A 13,235-nucleotide genomic window follows, 5' to 3' on the forward strand; every position below is an offset into this window, starting at 1 on the left:
TATTACATTACAACCAAAAAATATTTATATGCAGAAAACAAAAGTCATGCTACCATCTTGTGTCAACATATTAGGGCACACCAGCATCTGCTGTGCTACCTGAAGCCTTCGCACTACCTGTCAGAAACCCACAGAGAACCTAATTTAGAGCCTGGAGGCTGCAGACCGAGGGCACGTGCTTTCAATAAAGTACAGCGTAGAGCGCATCAGCTCCCGGGCTGCAAATCACGCTGACACACTGCTGGCAGGCAGGGGATTTCTTACTTTATCACCATGACATAGTAAAAAGAAAAATCAAAATAAGGCCTGCATGGGATTACGTAAGGAAACACTGGATTTGAGTAATAAATGATTTAAGCTGCACATTTGGTTGCACTCACAGCAAACGGTAACGTTTGTCCTCTCTAATGGCTTTTCTGATGTTTGTCAGAGAAATGGGAAATGAAGTCTCAGTAATCATGAACTAAATGTGAGGCAGCAATTCATGTCTTGACATCAGCTTGCATTAAATGTATTAAGTTTTTTAAAAAGAACTGAACCTCCTGTGGTTGTATTAGACTGTGACGACAAAAAAATATACATAGCAGAATTAAACGAATTACATCTTTTGTTTTATTTATACTTTAAAAACAGACATTTTTACAATCTTTGTATTTAAAGACTTTGTTCTAATCCCTGCATGAGTCAGTCTGGCACACTGAGGAACAAAACTTCTTGATTTACAACTCGATAAAGTCTTTCACAGCCTGCAACGATCTCCCTGAGCGACTTAGGCGGATGAAACCGGTCACTATCTGCGAAAGCATTTAACACGCTTTTTGTTGCGCCAGATCTCACAAAAGCTCGGGAAAGTCACGCTTTTATACAATCACGGGGTCAACATCCCTCACATTAAAATAAACAAAAATACACAGTTGTTTTTTCTTCTTAAAAGAATCCTTTGATCACTTCAGTCAGCTCTGCTCTGATCAGGAGATCATCTGTCCTCTTCTTGTTTTGAATTTGTAATCCTCAGTGATTCTTGTCTTTGGGAAGCTTGGCCTTTCTCTCGCTCCTCTTGTCCAAGAATTTGTTTTTCCTACTCACTTTAATCTCTGCCTCCCACTGCTTTTTCACCATTGTGTACAGCCTCATGGTGGCCTGTGCGTCTTGGACCTGGAGAAAGCAACAGGCAAAGATCAGCCCAAGTGTTACTAACATTGTTGGGCAATAACACACTGGTTGTTTCTACATGCTGCAGTACTGCTGGGTCGGTGATTTTAGTCCACTGTTGGATGATGACATCATGAGATTAACAATAAAGTTTTCTAGATATAGAATAAATGTTAATGTCATGAATATAAAGTGACACGATGCTTTTGTAAGATGCTACAAGTGCTAAAATGCTACAAATTGACCATTTGGGTAAGTGGTTGCTAACGAGAATATTACTATTATATACACTTATCTTCAGGCCTTGAGGGGTCAAAGATATACCCGTGTGCCAATTTTCGGTCACTCAACCCTGATGATTTAAAAGGAGTTTATCGAATGACTTACAGATGAATGTTCGCCCTCTTGGACCTTCACATCGAGGATTTTTATACAAAGGAGTTTGAGCGAGGGTCGACCGCTCTAAAACAAAAGAAAAATGCCTCATTATCAGTTATAATTCATTCACACATTCACTGCGGAAACTGTTGAGACATTGGTGACTGCATCATACCTTTACGATCGTCTTAAAGGGTTTATATTTCTGAGTATCTCTGATTTTCTTTTTCGGATGATCCAAGAGCAGAATCTGAAACGGCAGATAGTTTGTGGCTGCTCATAATCAGACTAAAAAAACAATATTGCATTTGTTCCATTTCAGATATCACATCCATGCTACCTTTAGATCATTGTGTATAGCGTGTCCAACCACTACTCTCCCTTCCAGGATGTTAGCAACCTCCCTCTGTACAATCTGTACATCCGCTCCTGCAGAGAGACAAACGTGGTTTAAAAAACCATCAGAAACAAAACATAAGGAACAAAGAGACTTTAAGTTGTTCTTTGCAACTCATTTCATTTCTCTCACCATCTTTGATGTCCTCTGGTCGGATGCCGCTGACAGCTGTCCTGTAGTCTGTTACCTTCTCTGTGGGCTTCACATATTTGTCATAGATGCACTTCCCAAACTGGTTCACAATTGACACACGTGCCAAGATGCTGTCCTCTCCGTCAGGACCAACTCCCACCATCTCACAGTCAATGGCCACCGCCTTAGTGAGGCTTAAGGTGAATGACAAAGTGACAAGAAAGGAGAGACATTACGATCATCATCTTCTGTGTCAATGTAAACCCCTCAATGTACACCGAACGCAGTGGTCGCTTCGCTCGCTGACATGATTTTACACTTGCATCTTTAACCCTTGCTCGACACTTCAGGGTACAAAAATTAAGAGGTGCATGACCAGCAGACACAGGCTGTGATGTCAAATCCAGCGCGTGACACACAGAGCATAATAGGGTCACGCCTTTTGTGACCTATCTCAGAATGCATCCATCCATTCATCCATCAGGAGTCACAGGTTTTCCCACAGAATTTATCTGTATTATCAGTGATTTTCTACAGCAATGTAGTGAACTCTGAAGCGGTATTGACAGGTTGCGTCACCACAAAGTACAGTGAAGGATTTGAATTGTATAAATTCCATTCAATAATTTATCCATCTCCATATCCCTCAGAAAACATTCAGCAACCATGTTTACTTCATACTCCGTCAGGTCAATTCACTAAAACATGCAATGACAAAAGTATTTATCACAGACTATATGTAATATTTGACTCCTTGAAGCTCTCCACTGAGGGGGGAAAAATAGTCTCCATCTCCTTTGGGTCATTCCATCTCATCAATTTCATCAAATTAAAAAAATAAAAATCCCACCTGATCATCATATCTAATGGAAAAAAAAATATTCCTGTGGAACGATACACTGTTCATTAGAAATGCCAGGTTTCTGCTGTCATTAGATCTTTCAGAATATATGGTGGGGGGAGTGTGTTTGACATTTTTCAGGGGTTCTGTGAATATGGGCTGTCAGGAGTGTCGCTCAACTTCATACAGAACGAGTCCCTGAAATAATTGGATATCTGATCTTTGACAGTAGATCCAGAGAACTGGAGAAGGTGGGGGGGATTGATAATTTACTTTGAGCTTCTTATACACGAGGCACATAATGTTGTCGACCCAGTTGAGCGGTTTCAGAGATATTAAAGTCTGACTTTTGGGAAAAACACATTTTGTGTGACATTATGTGCCAAATTCACATTGTTAATATTACATCCACAGTTAATCACAGCCAGCTAATCCCACCCCAGCAGCAACATTACTCTGAAATACTTGTATTGAGATAAGTAATGACATTAGAGACTTGATATTTTTTATGATCGCTGTTAAGGCATTCATCTTTCCCCGGGAATATTTTCAGGCACTTTTCTAAAATGGCATCAAAGCTGCCCGCTGTATTCTGAGTGTGTTTCCCACTGTACACTGAATGCACAGCGACTTACCCTTCAAAAGCATTCTCCTTAACCAGGCTCTTCTCTGTGTCATTAGCCGAGGCACCATCCGTACCCTTGGCCTTGCCCTGCTTCTTCCTCATGATCTCGGCTGCTTCTGCTCCCATTGTCGCCTCAATGTCATCCGGGTCCACGTCATCAAACCAAAGGTCCTCTCTGCAACAGCAGAGAATGAGATGGGATTATCAGACATATTTATTCTTGCTGAATAAATGAGTCAACGTCAGTGCTAATATATACATACTCTGTTGGCTTCGTCTCCTCGGATTCAAGCTTCTTCTTCTTAGCTGCCTGTAGGCTGTTTGGCTTCCCGCTATCCCGCTCTCTTTTTGGAGCAATAGCATGTTTAGTCTTCGAGACATTCGACACCTTTGAGTTGACCCCAGTCTTACCGGAGACAAAACTCTTAGGAACAGTTTTGTGATCTGATTTTTTCTCAGTGTCTCTCTGGCTTGGTGCAGCATTGTTCTTAGAAATTATTTTAGAAGTATTTTCTTGGACATTCTTTGGCGAGAAGCCGTTCTGATGTCTTGGTGCTGCCGGCTGCTTCTTCTCTGACTGACTGGCCTTCAACACCTGAAGGGAGTAAAATAGGAGAAAAACCTGTGGGTAGTATTAAACACAGGCACACAAAAACCAAAGTGTGTGACAGGACATGCATGGAGCTCAAACTATTGCACTCACTAACCTCTTGAAGTGCTTTCCAGTTGGCAGAGAACTGCTGGGAGTCTCTTGGAGGAGCAGTTTGTGGAGCTGTAGGCTTTTCCTGCTCCTTGTTTGCAGGAGCTGAGTAAAACCAATGCCTCTCGTTCTTTTTTAATATGCCGTTTTTCTTATTAGTTTTCCGCTTAGATGCTTGAGCGGGAAAGTGTTTTTTCTGTTTCTCCACCTTAGACATGATCACCTATCTCATGTATCCTCACCTCCTTATATTTTTCTTGGTGAGGTGTGTGAAGCCACGCTGGCTTGTCAGATGTCCGTTACTTGAGTTGCCAAACAACTTCAGACAGGAAGAAATGCCTTCCCCAGACTAAGCTCACCTTTCGTCCAGCACACGAGCAAAACTGAAGCACGTCCCTGAACTGTACATAAAATCGCTTACTCGTAAAACTTCACTCACTCCGAAGCCATGCCGTAGAGTGTTTTCCCACGATGTGCAACAGTGAAATGTGTCCGCCACAAACATGACGTCGTGCTGTAGCGCAAGTGCGTCACGTCAGTAAGATATGAAAAAAAAATCTCCGACCGTGCTTTTGTTTTACAATTATATACATGTGAAATTTTATATAATTAACGTAAAAAGTCATGTATTGACGCTTGTTTTGTGGGCGATTCAAAGGCGGAACTAATGTTTTAGAAAGGGTTTCGCATCGTTCTGAGGAAAAATGACGGACCGTGGCGGAAGGCTTCATGGCACTAATGTAAAAAAACACAGTGGGTTTTGATAGACGTATTAAACCCATGTTGTATTACTCTGGATAATCATCAGGCATATAATTAACGTGGTAATTAATGTTAAGCATCTGAGTAAAGTTAGCGTTTAAAGGAGCAAAGAAAAAACTTATTTCCAGGTATGTAACTTATTTTTGGGGCCTGAATGTATTATTGCTGTCTCGTTGCTCTCCCACACGTTTCTGTCTGTGTTTTGGTTGTAGATCATGTTGGAAAACTCTCCATCTCCTCTGCCTGAGAGGGCCATTTATGGGTTTGTTCTCTTTCTCGGATCACAGTTTGGCTTCTGTAAGTGAAATATCGCGTCCTCCAATCCAAAACACAAAAAGGTGTTCAAGCAATGCATGTCTGTAATACTCACTGCGTCTCTCCACAGTTCTGTATTGCTTATGGGCTTTCGTGCCAGAGGATTGGCTTAATTCAATAGGGCTCACTTACTGGCCTCAAAAGTAAGTAGAACTGCTCTGAAATAAATGGATCACTGGGGAAGCACCTGCACAGTTTCATGACCGTGTCAAATGTGTGTTCTGTGTAGGTACTGGGCTCTTGCGATGCCAATCTACCTGCTGGTCGCAATAACAGTCTGTTTCATTCTGTTATTTGGTGTGAACATGAGCAACACGGCACCGCTGGACTCTGTGGACAACATCACAGGTGAGGATGCTGCACTGTTCAGACTCTGACTGCCTGATTAGGTTAACTAACATTTAGAGTGAGAAGACGAAGGAATCTAAAATTGTACTGCGTGAGAATATACATGTAAACAAGCTGAAAATAAAATGCACTTCAGTATATTACACTGATTGGCCATTTTATTAGGTGCTTTCTTATAACAAGTGGTTATCTGAGTTACTGTTGCCTTCCTGTCAGCTTGAAGCAATCTGGCCATTCTCCTCCTGTTGTGTGGGGAAAATCCCAGTAGATTACCAGCTTCTGAAATATTCGGACCAACCTGTCTGCCACCAACAACCATGCCCCATTTTCAGAATTTCCTGATTGTTAAATGTCCTTTTTCTGTCACAGATGTGTATGCACAAGGCCAGAGCACCGAGTCCTGCCGTAACGGAGGAATACCCCGATTGAAGGATGTGTCGATTAGTGAAGTCAACAAAATGTTCTATTTATCACCCAGTATGTAACAAGCACAGTCTGATACTGCTGTGGACAGAGCAGAAGTAAAGCTGCAGGTGTTTTATTTTGGTGTTACTGTTTGTCTTTTTTTATGAAATGTTTTGTGCCTTATTTATAAGAAGATATATTCTGTTGACTTTTTTGTTGTTTAAGCGTCTTTATAATGGTTAAATGTGAATACACTGGTCACAATAAGATGCATATTGAATGAAAACAAAAGTAAATGGCTGTACTGTCTATGTTAAAATACAGAATGTTTATATTTATTATTCTGTGCAATAAACATATCCTAAATAATCATATTTTTTATGTTAATTATTTTATTTTTAAGTCCACTGCTAGAAGAAATGAACATCTTATTTTGTTCTTGTACTTTAATGCCTGTCAGAAATGTGTGTCTAAATTAAAAGTGGCTCCAGATAATTATTTATGCCCAATCTGCATCTGAAGCATCTATCCCACAATAAATTTTTGGTTTTTGGTCACCAGCCACTTTATTAGGTACACCTGTTTAACTGTATGTTAACACAACTTGTTTACACATTATGAGCTGCAGTCTTTTTCAAATATTTTTTTATTGCTGTCCACTAGGTGGCGATAACGGATCGCTTTAGCCTAAACGTTAAACAAACACCAGGCAACCAGGAGATTTGTTGTTGCGCTTTAATCAACGTGCATAACCGGAATAAGATTACGAAATTGGGCGAGTGTCCGCATAATCCTGCAATATGTAACAACACAGAGAGCGCTGTCGATACAGGGACACAAGTGAACAGCAGAGGGCAGCAGCACGCCGCCCAGCGTCCAGTCTGCCAAGCCAAAGGAGAAGAAGACGTTGTTTGGGAACGATTTTGGGCACTCCGTGGGGGATCTTTGCTTGTTTAAATACTTCGGAGTAAAGACTAATGGCTTTCGCCGTGCCTGTGTGGCTTGCGGTCCAGGAGGAGCTCCTGGCACAAAACGAGGCAGAATGCGGAGCTTCGAGCTGTTTTGACACTTTCGACGATGAAGCTCTTTTTCAGTTGTTCCACCTGAGCAGACCCTGCATCCTGTTCATCGCAGACGCCGTCCGCATCCGCATGAAGGACGCCGCCCCCAAGAAATCCCAGCTGCTCGTGGACGAGATGGTCATGGTGGCGCTCAATTATTACGCACATGGGGTCTCCACCACTGCCGTGCTGCAGAAAGCCGGACTGAGGCAGACGGACTGCCCCACGACTGTGGTCGGTACAATCTCGGGAGTCATAGCAGGGATGTCCGATGTATTCATCTCTTTCCCGCTAACCCTGGACGCCAGAACTAATGTCGCCTTAAAGATAGAGAAATTCTGCGAAATCCCAAACGTGCTGGGCGTCTTGGCTCCTGCGCACTTCAAGATCAGAGCATCTCCATATGAAAAGGACGCTTTCAGGTCTTTTATCAATGCCCTTGGTTACACATCGGTTGTAAGCCAGATCATATGCGACTGCGACGGCAACATATTGAGTGTTGAAAAGTGCTGTGTTGGTGGCACGTTTGAGCAAGAGATGTGGGACTCCTCCTTTAAAGGAAGGGAAATGCAAGAGGACCTGCTCAGCCCGTTCTGGTTGATTGGTAAGAGCAGTGATGACCTCTTGTGCAAATGTTTATTTAGAAATGTAAACTGGAGTGAAAGCACAGTGAGGTATCAAGTCAAGCATAAAAACCTACAAAACTATCATCTGTTTGCGTCTGACGATGACTGGTTGCCTAGCAACAAGAAGACGCCCAGGAAGACCCCACCCCATCATCTAAACTACCTGAAATTCTGCACTTCCCCTACTTGGGTCACCCAGCAATAACCCTTCCAGAAAGGTGTAAAGATCCCTTGATTAAGTAAAGGTGTATGAGGGATGCAAAGATACAGATATAAGTTAAGGCAATGAATGCAAGGCAGTTATTCCCAGAAAGAACAAACCTGCTCTTTAGTGTTTCTATTCCCTGAAAAAGGCTAAATTGACAGTTGGCAAAAGTATTAAATTCTTGGCAAACAGTTGATTTCGCTGGAATATTTCATTCTATTTACATAAAACACAAATAAAATAGTGTTTTAACTTCTAACACATAAACTTACTGGGCATGTTATTAATGCATTATTACGTTATTATTCATGACCTAGATTCAACAGGGTGCTGGAAAATTTCATCAGAGATTTTGGTCAAGGTTTCTTGATTCATATCAGATTGCTGCAGATTTGTCTGCTGCACATCCATAACGGGAATCTCCCTGATCACCACATCCCATTCTTCTGTCGTCCAGTTTCGATGAGCCAGTGCAAACTGTGGCCTCAGTTTCCTGTTTTTAGCTGACGACTGTCGCACCCATTGTGGTCTTCTGCTGTAGTAGCCCATTGGCTTCAGGTGTTTTCACAGATGACCTTCTGCATACCTCAATCGTGGTTACTTTTGCCTTCCTATCAGATCAAAGCAGTCTGGCCATTTTTCTCTGACCTCTAACATTATAAGCTGTTTTCTGACAGGGAACTGCTGCTCACTGGATATTTTCTTTTTCCTACCATTATATGAAAACTCCAGCGCTTGTGTGAGGAAATCCCAGCAGACAGTTGTGAAATACTTAGACCAGCATATCTAGCATTAATATCTCACGTTCAAAGTTCTTTCTTCCCCACTGTGATTCTCACTTTGAGTTGTGGAGGCCATTTCAGTACAGGGAGCTCATTTTCATACTCAAGAAACCAGTTTTACATGAATTAAGCTTTGTGACATGGCGACTATCTTGTCTAAAGGAGTCACTAGAAGATGGGTACACTGTGGTCATAAAGGGAGAACATAGTTAGCATCAATATTTAGATCTGGGCTCTGGCATTTAGAAGATTCTCAGTTTGTAATCAGGGATCAAAGTATTCCGAGAATGGCTCTCAATAGAGTGGCACCTGTGTGGTCCACATTGTTCAGAGATGCTCTCCTGCTCTGATATTCACTGCATTTTCTTTTGTTTCATTTGAAGGTGGGAAAGGCTACCACTTAAGCAAGCATGTCTTGACTCCTGTATCACTGCCCGCGAACAACAACGAGATCCGCTTCAACGAGGCCCACGCAAAGATCCTCGACGTCATGCAGACGACACTGGATTCCATGAAAAGGCGTTTCAAGTGTCTGATGCAACTTGGTTTTGCACAAGAAGGCTCACTTAACAAACAGTCTAACATTATCAAAGCATGCAGTGTGCTGCACAACATCGCTAAAAAGTTCTCTGTCCCTCCCCCGCCTGACGCTGGTAAAGCTGAGCCGCTATATCCTGGCAAGCAGCAGTCAGGGCCAGTAGAGATCAAACAGGAGGCCCTCAAAGCCAGACAGGAAGTTATTGATAGTAAATTCTCTGCTGTGTCCAGCAGTCAGGACCCCTCAGGTAGCAACGTCACAGAAGAAGATGCATAAAGGGTTGTTTCTGGTCTATGAAAGAGGATCAATGACACACTGACACCAAAACTCAGCTTTTATATTTCTGTGAATGTGAAATATTATATTTCTTGTAATTATTCCTTTGTTTTGTACTTATTTTAATAAATTCATTTTTTAAACATTTTCAAGTCATCAGAGTGCTATTTTCTCACATAAAAACAATGACAACAAAAATAATAATATTACATATTTAGAAGAGATGCAAACTGAATAAGATCTGAAGTGTGCAATGCATTTACAGAAATAGTTAAGATGTAATAGTTTGTATTATTACGTTTAAAACCAACATATTGCTTATAGACAAATAGTTTTTCATTAAGTGCATAAAAGATTGAGTGCAGGGTTGACACTACGCATTTGCGTTTTGCCGACGGAGCTCTTGGAGGGCAGTGGCATTGACGTATATCATATCTGCGTTCTCGTATGTGTTCTCATAAATGTTCTCTTCATTCGTGTCTTTTGGTTGCAGACTGTCCATGATGCACTGGTGCAGAAAAACGTACTGAGACTGAAAAGGAAATACCAGAAGTTGTTGGTCATTTGAAATGCAGAACTTCTGCCAGGGGAGATTATGATAGTTTCTTGCAGGCAACATTGCTAAACAGTTTCACAATAAAGCATTTCTTTTTTTTTCGCAAACAAAAAGATCCAATAAAGCTTTGTTTTATGAAAACAAATTTTCAGCTCACTTACTTAAAAAGATGTAGACATAGACCCTTAGAGAGAAATGCTGGCTCTAATGTCACGAACAGGACTATAATAACATTTCAATCAAGTGTTTTGCTGTCTAAATTACTACTTAACAAGTGCAATTAACAAACTGGGCATTAAATATATTTTAAGCAGGCATCTGTTGGTAATACCTACAAAGTCTGCCTTGTTCTGAAAAGTTGAACAATAGAAAAAATTCCTTTTCAAACTCATATTTTAAGATGAAATGATCAAAAATGATGACCCAAATTTAAAAAGCAAACAAACAAAAAAACAACTGCATATCTTATGATGAATAAAGTGCTGTCTGTGTGTTGTTTCACCAGCTGTGACTATAAAGAAGTACACGGTTAGCTAATTAAGGAAGTAGTGGCTCAATCAGAAGCAGTTTAACACAGTTACCTCCGTCTGCACCATGTACGGTCGGCTCAGTCTCATCTTGTGTACGAAGGCATTGATGCCGACTGCTTGTTCTTTCTCCAACTGCTGAAGCAGCACATCCAGGGAAATGATAGTGCCAGTTCTCCCGACTCCAGCACTAAGAGAGACACAAGCGTCATAATAAGATAGCAAAAGGTTTTTAAGGTCACATAGAAAGCTCTCATCACTGTGTCTGTGCCAAAGTTATTGTAGTTAACAAAAACTAAACTAGAACCTACAAGTAGATGTGAAAACTGTTAAAATGCAGAATTGGACTTTTGAAAAAAGTGAAAAACTATAATGTGCAATACTGTTCCTCCCTATTGAGGAAATGTCTTTGGTCAAAGTTGTCATCACAGTGAGGCTTTGATGCATGTGTTTGCAATTTTTAGTGTAATATCTGTTCAAAACTTTAAAAAATATACCCCTGACAAATACCCTCAATGTTCTAATCATAAAAAACCCACAGAAACTAATTAAAGCTTCAATAAAACGGAACATTTCCAAACAGTAAAAACCAAAGTGAAACTAGTTAATGCAAAATGAAACTAAAGTGAGCTGAAAACAAGACATAACAACAGAAAGAAAAACAGATTAGAAAACACAAAACCTGAACAAACTGTTCTGTCACAACAGACACACTAGCTGGGTGGATATTGTATAAAAGCAACCCTGCACCCATGTAAAAGGAAACACTTATTTCGTACCTGCAGTGAACCACAGTTGGTGCTTTGCCCCCTTCTCTCTCTATGTGCTGTCTCACCAGTCCTCTGAACTGGATCAGGACCTCTGTGCACTCTGGGACTCCATGATCAGGCCAGGCAGTAAAGTGGAAATGTTCAACTGTCCGTTCTTCTGAGGTTTTTCTCTGTGAAGAGAAAATATCCATATACAGTTACTTTATGTCTATGTCTTGATATACAGCAATTATCAATCAACCATTATTCTTTTAAAAGCAACATTAACAGTTAAAGCCTTCAATGTTTTCTATTCATGTTTTCTAGCCTTACTTAGTACCATCTACACACACACACTCAGAAGATATAAGTAAGTTTTTATACATCTTTCAGGTTGAATTCTCTCAGCGTCCAGTTGGTCTCCTGTTGCTCAGATCTCATGGTGACCAACAGCTCTCCATAAAGGCATGACTTGCTGTCTGCAGGCCAGTATTGTTCACACTTGGTCTAGAAAAATGAGCAAAAAGCAAAAAAATACACATACAAAATGTCTGTGAAGGTTCTCAGTCATCCAGGTCATTGTAGTCAAAGGAGCTTGCAAAGAAAAGCGTCTGGACTTCTTTAAGTTGCTTGAAGACGTTTCACCTCTCATGCGAGAAGCTTCTTCAGTTCTAAGGTCAAATGGTGGAGAGTCCCAGATATAAACCTAGTGGGAGTAACCCCCTACAGAGGGACAAAAGGACCCCCTGATGATATTCTAATCGCCTGAGCCAAGGTGTGAAACTGGGCGTGGGTCCCAATCAGCCAGAGTTTCGGGTGTGTTCATTGTGAAACCTGGCCCCACCTTATCATGCGAATTCCTGAGGTCAGATGGCCCAGGATGTGAGTGGGCGTTAAGGCGTCTGGGAAGGGATCTCAAAACTGGATTATAGATGGCAGAGAGTTGGTGTCGTAAACCCCCGCCTCTGTTCAAAAATGGTCGCTCACAGTGGACATAGATGGCTTCTTTCACTCCTCAAACCATCTGTCCTCTCTGTCCAAAATGTGAACATTGGCATCCTCGAAATAGTGACCTTTGTCCTTAAAATGCAGATGGACTGCTGAGTCTTGTCCTGTGGAGGTGACTCTTCTATGTTGTGCCATGTGCTTGTGAAGTGGCTGTTTGGTCTCTCCAATGTAGAGGTCTGACCATTCCTCGCTGCACTGTACAGCATACACCACAAAATTATTGACCGCCTTACATATCACCGCCTTTACCCAGGGGATGCCATACCCTGCATCTATGGACTTCCTAAGATCCACAAGGAAGCTGTCCCACTCAGACCCATAGTCAGTAGCATAAACTCAGCCACGTATAACATTGCTAAACACCTTGCTACCATCCTCACGCCTCTCGTGGGGAACACCCCACACCACATCAAGAACTCCACCGACTTCACCGAAAAGGTCCAGAAACTTACCCTGGATCCAGATGAAACCATGGTGTCCTTTGATGTAGTCTCTCTTTTCACTTGCATACCCACCACGGAGGCCGTGGAGACTGTCAGAAAACGACTACAAGAAGACAGCTCCTTGGAGGACAGGACCAACTTCACACCCGATCAGATCTGCACACTGTTCGACCTCTGCCTCACCACTACATATTTCAAGTACAACGAAGGCTTCTACAGACAAAAACATGGCTGTGCCATGGGCTCCCCCGTGTCACCTATTGTAGCCAACCTTTACATGGAGGAAGTGGAAAGGAAGGCTCTTGGCTCTTTCAAAGGGAGAGTACCCAGCCACTGGTACAGATATGTGGACGACACCTGGGTCAAAATCAAGACACAAGAAGTGGAATCCTTCACTGCGCACATTAAC

General features: G+C 41.7%; 4 protein-coding genes across 4 annotated transcripts; 2 read left to right on the forward strand and 2 right to left on the reverse strand.

The window, feature by feature from the left end:
* Window positions 1–597: 597 nt before the first annotated feature.
* rexo4 (REX4 homolog, 3'-5' exonuclease) lies at window positions 598–4,746 on the reverse strand. The gene is made up of 8 exons (XM_005748496.2): window positions 4,233–4,746; window positions 3,789–4,120; window positions 3,536–3,700; window positions 2,060–2,253; window positions 1,871–1,959; window positions 1,706–1,780; window positions 1,540–1,614; window positions 598–1,155 (listed from the first exon to the last, which is right to left on the reverse strand). Exons 1-8 carry the CDS (start codon window positions 4,440–4,442, stop codon window positions 1,012–1,014), a joined length of 1,284 nt encoding a protein of 427 aa, XP_005748553.1. The 5' UTR covers window positions 4,443–4,746; the 3' UTR covers window positions 598–1,011.
* A 139-nt stretch (window positions 4,747–4,885) lies between these two features.
* Window positions 4,886–6,416, forward strand: pigp (phosphatidylinositol glycan anchor biosynthesis, class P). Its single transcript, XM_005748497.2, has 5 exons — window positions 4,886–5,115; window positions 5,200–5,284; window positions 5,373–5,445; window positions 5,532–5,650; window positions 6,020–6,416. Exons 2-5 carry the CDS (start codon window positions 5,203–5,205, stop codon window positions 6,133–6,135), a joined length of 390 nt encoding a protein of 129 aa, XP_005748554.1. The 5' UTR covers window positions 4,886–5,115; window positions 5,200–5,202; the 3' UTR covers window positions 6,136–6,416.
* A 340-nt stretch (window positions 6,417–6,756) lies between these two features.
* Window positions 6,757–9,566, forward strand: LOC102200159 (putative nuclease HARBI1). Its single transcript, XM_005748499.2, has 2 exons — window positions 6,757–7,720; window positions 9,113–9,566. The coding sequence occupies exons 1-2, from the start codon at window positions 7,033–7,035 to the stop codon at window positions 9,541–9,543; spliced, it is 1,119 nt and encodes a 372-aa protein (XP_005748556.1). The 5' UTR covers window positions 6,757–7,032; the 3' UTR covers window positions 9,544–9,566.
* A 78-nt stretch (window positions 9,567–9,644) lies between these two features.
* On the reverse strand, window positions 9,645–11,928 carry LOC102199895 (receptor-type tyrosine-protein phosphatase eta-like). Its single transcript, XM_005748498.2, has 4 exons — window positions 11,760–11,928; window positions 11,406–11,566; window positions 10,681–10,816; window positions 9,645–10,075 (listed from the first exon to the last, which is right to left on the reverse strand). Exons 1-4 carry the CDS (start codon window positions 11,814–11,816, stop codon window positions 9,917–9,919), a joined length of 513 nt encoding a protein of 170 aa, XP_005748555.1. The 5' UTR covers window positions 11,817–11,928; the 3' UTR covers window positions 9,645–9,916.
* Between the last annotated feature and the right edge of the window lie 1,307 nt (window positions 11,929–13,235).

This window comes from Pundamilia nyererei, unplaced genomic scaffold (assembly GCF_000239375.1).
Source record: "Pundamilia nyererei isolate P.nyererei 1_Seehausen unplaced genomic scaffold, PunNye1.0 scaffold00223, whole genome shotgun sequence".
Taxonomy (NCBI): domain Eukaryota; kingdom Metazoa; phylum Chordata; class Actinopteri; order Cichliformes; family Cichlidae; genus Pundamilia; species Pundamilia nyererei.